General features: G+C 38.5%; 1 protein-coding gene and 1 pseudogene across 3 annotated transcripts in view; one reads left to right on the top strand and one right to left on the bottom strand.

Moving 5' to 3' along the window:
* On the bottom strand, window positions 1–1,370 carry LOC127640116 (putative nuclease HARBI1; annotated as a pseudogene).
* A 6,315-nt stretch (window positions 1,371–7,685) lies between these two features.
* The window catches only part of LOC127640107 (calcium-dependent secretion activator 2-like), a 216,752-nt gene continuing 212,742 nt past the window's right edge, over window positions 7,686–11,695 (top strand). For all 3 annotated transcript variants that reach the window (XM_052122508.1, XM_052122507.1, XM_052122509.1), the window contains exon 1: window positions 7,686–8,065. In XM_052122508.1, the coding sequence (XP_051978468.1) occupies window positions 7,760–8,065 (306 nt within the window). In that variant the 5' untranslated portion in view covers window positions 7,686–7,759. The remainder of the gene's footprint in view (window positions 8,066–11,695) is intronic.

The raw sequence follows: 11,695 nt of genomic DNA, 5'->3' as shown, positions 1-11,695 counted from the left end.
TGTGCTTTTATTAAGTAAAATATTGTGTTGTGATTGCATCTCTGACAGCTGCGCCAGCTGGGTGGTCAATTGTGATGGGGTCAATTTCATCAGGGAGAAGCTGGTTTTGTGGTGGTACTCGCTCCTTTCTGATAGTGGCTATATTGTGCAGAATGGCACATGCAGCCACTATCTGTGATGCCCGCTCTGGTGACACTCTTAAACGCCTAAGGCAGTTGAAACGTGCCTTTAGGATGCCAAAGGTCATCTCGATCTTGACCCTGGTTTTACTGAGGGCCACATCGAAGCGGTTTTGTGGCCCTGTCTGAGGGTCACGATAGGGGGTTAGCAAAAACCTCTGGCATGCATAACCTCGATCTCCTACCAACAGGCCATCAAAAAGCCCTGTCATAGAACAGAAAAGGGGAAAAATTGTGTAAGCTTTTCAAATTAAAACTTTAAAGTGTACTGTACCAATTTTAACTTGCCTTCCTCAAAGCGCTGACACAAAATAGACTCACGGAAAATTCGTGAGTCATGCACTGAGCCAGGCCATTTGGCATCCAAACTTAAGTCATCTGCAGATGAAATGTACAGTAAATAATTGTCCTATCTGTTAGTTACTTATTTAAAGATTGATCTCAATGCAAATAAAAATAACTTCACATTTGTTCAAATACCTGAAGATTAAGGCTGTGAAAGGACTTTCTGTTCACATAATCTGCCTCATGTTCTCCTAGAGCTGTGGAGATTGCAACATGTGTGCAGTCTATTGCTCCTATGACTCTAGGGAATCCTATCATAGGAATTAAAAATATATATTTAAAATCATTCTTAACAGCTACTGTAGACTATTGCATTATATATTTCTAAGTATGAAATGTGCTTTTTGCAGAAGAAAAAAACGAACGTGAAAGGTTAAATTTGTTCATATGATGTCACCCAATCAAGATATCTTACCGGCAATTTTATAAAATCCCTCTTTTATGGACATGGTCGATAAATGTCCAGGGAACACAATGAAGCTATTTATGTACCCCTGCAGAGCGAGGACCACCTTGTGAATGGTCCGACAGACCGTGTTTTTCCCTAGATTCTCTGCATCACCGACCGCATACAAGTATGTACCACTTGCCAAAAAACGCAACGCAATATACCATTTGCGGTACAGTAAGGGCATGGCTTCGACGAGTCACATTTGTTATGTGCGGCTCAAGAAGTTCACAAAGATAAGACATTCCTTCCGCGGAAAATCTGTATCTTTCATACAAGTAAGTATCGGGAAAGTCAAATGGATTTTGTCTGTCCCTAAAAACTCTTTCTCTACGAAGTGCTCGTCTAACAATTTGCGCGGAGATGTCCACAGGATTTGGGAGAAAAGGTGAAGCCATTGCATTAGTTGCGTCACCTATATGTTTCTTTGCTCACAGCTGATTGGTCAAACTTCAGTCTGAGATCTTGAATCCAGAACATAACCTGCCCCGGAGCAGGTTAGCCGTGCAGCGTAAGATACCATGGCAACGAACACCGATTAAAGCCGAGCTACTTTCATAGTACCTAAAACCCAGGGTTGGCGGAAGCTAAACTGGAACATAGCTGGCTAGCCACCTAAACCGGCTTCATGGTACAGGCCCCAGTAGTGGTGTTAATCACCATGCTAACCACGCAATTGCGTGGGGCCCCGGATATCATCACAGTGCAGTTCACGTGCACTGTGGAAGCAAAGTGCTGCAGGTAGACCCATTTGTGCAATTCCAAACGTTTGAAGTTGCTTAAAGGAATAGTTCACCCAAAAATGAAAATTTGCTGATAAGTTACTCACCCTCAGGCCATCCAAGATTTATCAGAGTTTCTTTCTTCATCAAAACAGAATTTAAGACTTTTAGGATTTCATTTCAGGCCTCCTCTTTTAAACAATGCAAGTGAATGTACTCCATTATTTGACAGTCTAAAATGCATATTTAGAGTGCATCAAAATAATCCACACGACTCCAGTCAACAAATAAATGTCTTCTGAACCCAAACTATTGATTATTTTTCTTTTTGCAATTGCAATTTCTAATTGTGGGTTGAATTTAATGTACACATTCAGTTACGTGCTCACACTCCAAATTCACTAAAAGATCTGTTTATTATACAATATTTTGTGTTATCATTTCAAATTATTTTTAAACATTATTTGAAAGGAATTTTTTCAGGTTATTTGAATCATGGCCATTTTTTGCTTTTCATATTATTTCTCAAATGGCCTCACGGGCCGTTTAAAATTGTCTCGCGGGCCTTATACAGCCCTGAGGCCTGACGTTCCCCACCCCTGTTCTAAAGAAAGAAACTGAAAAACTAAGATAAACTTTTAAACTATAGAAGCATTTACTCTTGTGGATGTTCCATGTTTTGTTCACAGCTCATACTGAATGTTAAAGGCCAGTTTACGTAATGTGACTCGTTCTTATTTTTAAAACAGCTGCTAAATAAAAAGCTGAAAGGGAAAAAATAGAGTAAAAAATACATTTTGAAGAAACTGAAAAAAGAAAGATATTGAATGACAAGATGCATCGAGAATCGTTTTACAATCGAATCGTTACCCTTTGAATCATAATCGAATCGTGAGGCCAGTGAAGATTCACACCAATACTTATATACTTTTTAACTACAAATGTTCACTTCCGTACATCTCTGTGACATGCCCTCATGAGAGGGATGATGTAAGCTCGACGGTAAGGTCACGTGTGGAGGAGACAGGTAGCGCGTCATTATTTACAAGAGAAACTTGCACGGACCACAGACAAAGCGCAGTTCACAAACAAAAAACATTTCAAAACTACATAAAATAATTACAAATATACATATAATTTCTACATAATAATTTAAAAAAAACATTAGTGCAGTAAATAACCATCCTTTATTTTGGAGCAATTTCCATTGCGTTTACTTGTGCTTTTTCTTTAGCAGAAATATACAGACTAAATGACTGTCAGGAATTTAAGCCACACAAGTTGTAGTTCGTGAAACCAAGTGCGAGAGAGTTTACTGAGATTCACAGGATTTACACAGTGAGATCACACAGAAGAAAAGCTTCCCAAACTGAAGAGGTAACAGGCAAAACAGCAGAGTAAGCACTAAACAGATATCAACAAAGATCAAGAGCAAATACAGACAGATAAATAAACACTGCATGAGAGCAGCACAATCAAACTAGAGTCCTTTGTGTGAGACTAGACAGTGAAGTGGCATGAAGGTGAGTTATTTATGCAGTGATGAGCGCATGAATTGGAGTGCAGTGAATTAGAAATCGGGTGATGAGGAGCAGAGAGCTGAGGGAGGCGTAACATTGACAAAGTTTTCACACATACCTGAGTTTGTAGGAAAAACAGCAAGGGCACAGCCGATAAATTCAGACATCGACCCTTTGTTACTTTCGATGGTCTGAAATCCAAAATGTTCACTGCACACGCACCACTATTTGAGAGAATGTAGGGGTGTACTGAGAACCAGGTTCAGTGCGATAAGTCAGAGCTTCAATCGCTCATGATCAAGTATAGGCAATCGATGAAAAGATTATATGTTTCCTGGCATGCATTTTCTTTTGGGGTTTCTGAAGGCTGAAGCATCCAGGATACACATGCTAAAGGACCATTTTGAACAATACAAATCTACAGCAAAGACTATTAAACTTTTGTACAGTGCTCCTTTTCTTGTAAACAATGACGCGCTTCCTGTCTCCTCCTCCACGTATTGCATAACCTTACCAACGAGCTTACGTCATCCCTCTCATGAGCGTGCATCACAGAGATGTAGGGAAGCGAACATTCGTAGTTAAAAAGTATATAAGTATTGTTTTGTTTCTAAAAATAATCAATAGTTTGGGCTCAGAAGAACTTTATTTGTCGACTGGAGTCGTGTGGATTATTTTGATGCACCCCAAATATGAATTTTGCACTTGCATTGTTTAAAGGAGGAGGCCTGAAATGAAATCCTAAATATCTTGTTAAATTTGTTTTGGAAAAATTCTGTTTTGATGAAGAAAGAATCTCTGATACATCTCGGAAGGCCTGAGGGTGAGTAAATTATCTGCACATTTAAATTTTTGGGTGAACTATTCCTTTAAATGTATTTTACAAATGTGACACAGTACCACAGAAATAGAGGCAGTGACAGCATTTTGCCAGATATTGTAATAAGGAACTTGATAAACCATATATACACTGACACTGCAGTGTAATTTCAGCAGGGCTCAACGCTAAGAATTTTTTATACTGGCCCAACCAGATTTTTACTGGCCCTGCCAAAATTTCACTGGCCCCAACACAAAAATGACAAATTGCCGTTTTTACCATCAGGGCTTTATAAAATATGTCAAAAAATAAATATTTTTTACATATCTTATGTTTTTAATACAATGTCCTCCAGGGGCCTGGGTAGCTCAGCAATTACAGATGCTGACTACCACCCCTGAAGTCGCGAGTTCGAATCCAGGGCATTCTGAGTGACTCCAGCCAGGTCTCCTAAGCAACCAAATTGGCCTCGTTGCTAGGGAGGGGAGAGTCACATGGGGTAACCTCCTTGTGGTCGCTATAATGTGTGGTTCTCGCTCTCGGTAGGGCATGTGGTGAGTTGTGTGTGGATGCTGTGGAGAATAGCAAGGGTCTCCACACGCACTACACCGCTGCAGTAACGTGCTCAACAAGCCATGTGATAGGATGCATGGATTGAAGGTCTCAGAGCAGAGGCAACTGAGATGCGTCCTCCATCACCCAGATTGAGGCAAGTTACTATATCACCACGAGGACCTAGAGTGCATTGGGAATTGGGCATTCTAATTTGGGGAGAAAAAGGGGAGAAGAAAAAACATACAATGCTTTTTTTAAAACTAGTGCTCTGTCCCTTTACAAGAGCACATGCACGTTAAACAGTCTACGCTGCATGGATAGAGATGATGATGAGAGACATATGCATGGAGAGACATGGATTTTCAGTCCTAGAGAAAGAAACTGTTGATTTCTTGTGTTCCAATGTGTGGATTACTAATTTTTGCCAACATTTAAAAACTAAAAATGTAGGGATTTCGCGCACCGTGAACGCGGAATGTGTGGGAATAATTAAAATGTTGCACAAGAAGTTAAATCCCACTATGAAATTCATTAAGTGGGTTTTTTCCCTTTTTTTCTACACACTGATAATAGCTGCTGCTAAGACACTTGGAAAAGAGCGAGGACAGTGCTAGGAGAGTGCGCTCGGTGTCTATATGATCTTGTGCATGCACGCGACTGTGCCTTGGCGCGTCCAGTACATTATGCATTTGTGTATCTTTGTGAGATAAAAATACTCGTGCTCGTGCATCGGTTAGAAGACTTTGTTTGCTCGGTGTCATTTTTGTGCTCTCTCGCTTGTTGTTTTCTTGTTCTAATGTTATAAATGCAGCACTGGCCCGATCGGGCAATTGACAGTTCTAGCAACTGGCCCGAATCTTTCTCACACTGGGCCCGGGCCATCGGGCAGTTCTTATTGTCGAGCCCTGCTTTTAGCTAGGGCTGGGTGATATGCAAAAAATATTTTGCTGATAATTAACTTAAAAAATATTGCAATATCTGTGGGTGTGATCACAATTAGGGATATTTAGCTGAGCCAGGAGAAACTGTACATCGCTTTGTTTTATACAGATTACACTGCAGGAGGATATTAAGTTTTAAATTTGAATTGTTTTGTTTAAAAGTAGACATTTTAAGCTTTCTTTATGTTTCATGTTTGTGTGATAAGTATTTGCAGAGTTTCAGTTCATTTTTGTGACGCGTTTCAGAAATTTGCTTGCGGAGACAGAGACTGCTGACAGCTTGTGGAGCGGAGGGGGGCGGGGCCGGTCGGAATATCGCGCGCCCGGTCCCCAATCAGCCTGATGAGGCGCGCGAGGGATAAAGGCGGCCGGTGACGATTGTTCGAGAGAGAGAGAATTACGGACATGTCCGTCATGTGTGTTTGTGTTGTCTTTTAAGTTTTCCATTAAACTATGATTTATATCGTCAAGCCGGTTCTCGCCTCCTCCTTTCCCATCCTTTAACTATTTTACACAGCTCCTTTTTATTTTCTTTATTTTACAAAAGCACAAGGTTTTGTTGTCATTGTGAGTGTACAAAAATAAAAGTAGACCCTTTATCATTTCTAATGTTGTCTTACACTTATCTGTATGCCTAAAAATGATGTATTTTAAGTTGCCACTGTTATGAGGAAAAACTCCTGCAGGTCGCGACCCCAGAGGGTTAAACGCTATAGTAAAAACACTCAACAATATTTGTTCACTACACTTTTATTTAGGTATCGTGTGTGTCAGATTGCTTCAATGACAGATGTATGACAGTTCACAGGCTATACCGTAATTTAAACGTGACAAATTTTAATTTAAAAACAAAGGCAGTGTACCGTAACTCCATGCCGGCACAGTAACTTCATTTTGACGCACGGCTAAGGCAGAGCACCCTAATTCTATTAGAGCGTTCCAAAACAAAGTCAAAGAGCGGTAACTGGAGTTACGGGGTTCTGCCTTGGTTTCTCCTGGGCTTTTGGAATTTGCTGTTAAGACAACCCATTAATTTCTCGAAAAAAACGACAAAATTGACTCAAGATACATGATAAAGGAGGTCTTGAAAGTCCAAAAATATAAATAACAAAGTTACGGCCTTTTGCCTTTGCACGGCAGAATGGCTCTAAGGATGAATAAAAATAAATAATGTAATATCTGATTAAATAGCACAAACTTATCAACATTTATATTGCATTTTGTCAACAGATTAAAAGAGATTATATATACATTGGCAGACAAAAGTTTGGAATAATGTACAGATTTTGGAAGGAAATTGGTACTTTAATTCACCAAAGTGGCATTCAACTGATCACAAAGTATAGTCAGGACATTACTGATGTAAAAAACAGCATCATCACTATTTGAAAAAAATATATATTTTTTTTTGCTCAAATCTAGACAGGCCCCATTTCCAGCAGCCATCACCCCAACACCTTATCCTTGAGTAATCATTATAAATGGCTAATTTGGTCCTAGAAAATCACTTGCCACTATATCAAATACAGTTGAAAGCTATTTGGTTCATTACATGTAGCTTAACCTTGTCTTTATGTTTGTTTTTGAGTTGTCACAGTCTGCAATATACTGGCATGTCTTAAGGTCAATATTAGGTCAAAAATGGCAAACAAGAAACAGCTTTCTCTATAAACTCATCAGTCAATCGTTGTTTTGAGGAATTAATGCTATACAATGCTTGAAATTTAGCTCACGAAAAGGAGTACGTGCTCGAAAATAGTAACTCCGCCCCTGATGTTTGAAGACTGTTAGTTTGCATTTCTTAAATCAGTCTTTGCCTATGGTTTATTTTTGCTCTCTTAAATTATAATGTTAAGTTCCTTAAATTTAATACTAATACTAACTTTTAGTTAACCGTATTTATCATGAACGAAGGCTATTTTATAATGAAAATTTGCATCGGTATCTACAGACTGCCCCTTTAAGAAGGGAACCTCCCACGTGTTGCATGTTGTCTATGCCACAGGTTGCCTACCTGTCTCTGCTTTAACCTCCGCGCGCTCACGAGAGAAAAGAAGAATGAGATTGCTCACGATTTGACTCCGCCTCTAAAGTCTCGAGACTGACACATTTGACATTCTCAGAAAAAAAAGAAAAACTCCCCTTTTCTCTTCGAGGTCGTCAGACACCTCACGGGGTTTTCTCGTGTTCCCATAGCAGTGAGGACTTATTGCCTCTTGAGTGTCGACTATGCTGGACCCGTCCTCTAGCGACGAATCTGAGGGGGAACTACCACCTGAGGACGAACCGCCCGTTAAAACTGGGAAACCCGTTAAAAAAAGTGCCAAAACCGAAAAGGCGTCGGATGCCCCGCGAACCCATACCAAGGAGCCGGCTCCCTCTCCCGCCGAGGTGAACAAAACTGAGCAGGAGAGACTTCAGATAGACGAGACGGAGAGGAAAACTAAACTACAGATTTACCTGTTTGTGTTGAGGTGTATCGCGTACCCGTTTAACGCCAAACAGCCCACAGATATGGCTCGACGTCAGCAGAAGGTGAGTGACCGTTAAATGCCGCTTCGAATTTCTTTCGCGCTTTAAAATCATACGCGCGTGCTACACCCATCTCCTGTCAATCAATCAACTGCAGCTTCCAAACGCTTTCATGAGATCCTGTAAACTTCTGTCGTTTCTTCCTATGTACTTCCAGCACATTACTCGGGTTTGTTAGGGCTCCCATGGCGAAAAGCAAAATAAAATGGTGATTTCCAGGCAAGAAAATGATAGACATAAAGTTGAAAATTGAACATAAAATTCATATGTTAGCATACCAGCTTCGCTCTAAAATATTTAATTAGCAAGAATTTGCACTGCATACAATCTATGTACAATTTAAAATAAAATAAAAAACGTATCAAGTTATCATTAATGATAGGACAATTAATGGAAATGTATTGTTCAAAGGGTGTTTGAAAGCCTGGGTTAGGTCCAGTAGTTAAAACGTGTACATTTACAGTATTAAAAGGAGATTCTTTTTTAGATTGACGTGTTATTTATCATACATATAGAGATAGTTTCATCCATTTTGAATCCAAATATTAATGTATATTGCATTGATAATATGGTGCATGCAATTTATTTTATTTGTACACAAGTTCATGATCTATGGATGTATACTATTGTTCAGTTGTGAATTTATATTATTTCTCTTGGTCTATTGCGGAATCACTTGTGGAAACAAGTACAGCTTTTAATTGTACCAACACACACCCACTAGCTCTAACATATGCAGTTTTTGGACACAACCTATTAAGCATTTTTAAGGTCTGCTTAATGCATGTAATCACACATCTAAAAGTGGAAATATCCTCAATGCAACTGTAATTTTATAAGACTCTACCTGTGATGATATCTCGTTATCAACTTTGCACCTGTGGACGTGTAAATTGCATTCCAGTTCCAGGTGATTAAAATGGTTAACACTTCTCAAAGATTCTCAAAGTTATGTTGTGATTGTTATGCTTAAGGCTCTGGCTCACCATCCATCACATTCTAGTTATGATATCTGTTTTACCCTTTGTGTTGTTTTCGATGACATGGTGTGTGCAATACAGAAATGGCAGTTATGGCAAATGGTAGTATATCTTAAAGCCCCCTCACATTAAATGTCTAGGCAATGATTCTTTAATTTGGACATTTAGACACTGTGACACTGTGGATTTAGAAAACGTGTCACAAGCCTTACATGTCTTTGTCTTACAAATCTATATATAAATCTATATGATCTTTCAGGTTGCAAGCTTTGTGTATTGTATTAAGTCGTTAAAATGGTGCAGATGAATGCTAAATTAAGCTTATACAGTAAAACCTTACGACCTCAGAATTTTTGAATTATTGCGTAATGTTTGATGAGATGCTTGAGGGCACAACCGTAGCCTCCCTTTAAAAGTCTGATTACACAAGTCTTACCCTTATTTATATGTAAAATGGAAAATAAATAAATCTATCCTTAGTCTTTGTGAATATATATTCTCAGGTGGAGATCTTGAGAGTTGCCAGAGGCATATTATTGATTTTTCTGTCATTGTTTATAGAAATATCTTTGCCACCTAAATGAGATGGTAACCTTCCTGGCTTTGCAGATCTGATCAGGTGATATTCAAGCACCCCTTTTAGGCATTATTTTCCTCCTAGATGTGATCCAGGTAGTGAGGTAAACTCCTTATTGCACTACATATGATCAGCCATCATTCCCTTCTGATATGCCACTCTAAATAAGGGAGTCAGTGTAAGTGCTGCTTGTTAGCCTTTTACAATCACTTGGGATTTGTATACAGATCTTTTGTCTTTTGAGATGTTCAGAGCATCAGGGTGAATTTGTGTAAGATCTCTTGTGTGTGCGTGCCATGAATTCATTATTATGCATGATCTCAAATTGCTTCTTTAATCTCTGCTACACTGTCAAAGTAACAGTGCCTTTGTGTTACTTTCAAATTCTGTTTGCGTTACTATCAAAACTACAGTGCACTTACATTGTACGGTAGTATAGTTTTGCCCCCCAACGCTTTCATGCTGTTTCAACTCACTTTGTGTTATTCAAGTGCATAGCAGAGCTTTTACATGGAGCACATGATCCTAAGCTGAAATTCAGTGGTAACAAACAATGGGTTTAGATGTGGGCACCTTGAATATTTTTTTAAGCCTCATTTGGATTAAGCAGGCAAAAACAATGTTTAAATCAACACATTGATTCAGAGTTGGCTAACGTATATGAAATTGATTCTAAAGTGCTTTTCTTGCATAAGGGCTATAGGAAGATTGTTATGACACAATTTCCTTCTCATTGCGTAAATACGCAGTCATTAGATTTCCATTTCAAAGGCAATTAAAATTCCAATTTAATAGAGAGGTGAAGGTAATCTATTGTTAATCAGATTTTGTGTACTCATTCTTAATGGATTACTCAGACAATAGGGTGTTAGAGAACCTGGAAAGCCCCTCATGCATCTGTTCACTTCCATGTTAGCATATTTCAGGGATCACCACATCGAAGCAAATGTATAAAATTCCATTGTGGGGAATGTTTAATATACTGCTAAGTTTGTCTTTCAAGACCTCCCCCAGACAACAAAACTGAGTTAAAGAATAATTAGATATTCATATTCTTGCATTTTGTTTTTGTTACTATATTGGTGTAATATTTATTCAATCCTTGTGTTTGTTTCACAGTTTGGGCTGCTAACGACTGTCACTATTAATTTAATTGCCATTTCTCTAGTGTGAACACACCTGGATATTGACCAGTAAAGGCTATTACCTTTTTATGGCAAAATTCCACTGGTGAAGAAGGTGTGGCTGGATTTTCAGCATGAGGGAAACATGCAAAAACTAATTGTCAAGCAGCCTCCTTATTTATGTCACACTTTATTCACCTTATGCGAAAATGTTATCTCGGAATTTCCTAGATTTCTATGGTGTTGATGTCAAAGTGTAATTAGCTAGCAAAGTGGATTTGCAGGTTATAGAGTTATCAAAAGCTATTATGAGTATTTTAAAGTGTTCAGGGGATGTCATAAGATCTGGAAGCTGAGCGGGGAGAATTTAAAAGAAGAGCACTTCCTAAACACAAGATTCTACATTCATGCTGTGGACAAACTGATATGCCTCTTTGCTCATGAAACTTCAAGATACAACGCAAAGCCATAAAGTCTCATATGACACCTCTGACCATCTTCTCATGCCATTCACCCATCGTGTTATATAGTTAAGGTAAGCAGATTTTTTGAGCGTTAAACCTTGATTCTGTTTACAACAATTTTAATCACATTTAAATCTATAAAACATTTCGGGTGCCAAATTAATTTTAAAAAGTACAATTGTAAATTTCTTTAATGTTGAACACATGAGTAATACGAGCTGTCACTGTTGGAAATTTCATATCAACTACACATTTTAACAAATTATTAACAAGTTGAAACCTAAAAATTAAGTAGAATTACATTGGAACATTACTATGAATGTGATCTGCCAGGTCCAATTTTTGTCCAATGTCTTGAAGAAACACATTTAGAGTGACAGAAAAAACACCACTAGCACTCACACCATTAATTATTGGTGAGACACACACCTTAACTTTCTGTGCTCCAACACAAAGTTTTTTTTCAATACAAACAGATGGCAAAATTC

The sequence above is a fragment of the Xyrauchen texanus genome, chromosome 49 (assembly GCF_025860055.1).
Source record: "Xyrauchen texanus isolate HMW12.3.18 chromosome 49, RBS_HiC_50CHRs, whole genome shotgun sequence".
Lineage (NCBI taxonomy): Eukaryota > Metazoa > Chordata > Actinopteri > Cypriniformes > Catostomidae > Xyrauchen > Xyrauchen texanus.
The sequence above is the reverse complement of the archived record's forward strand: the minus strand, read 5'-3'. Positions and strand labels throughout refer to the sequence as shown.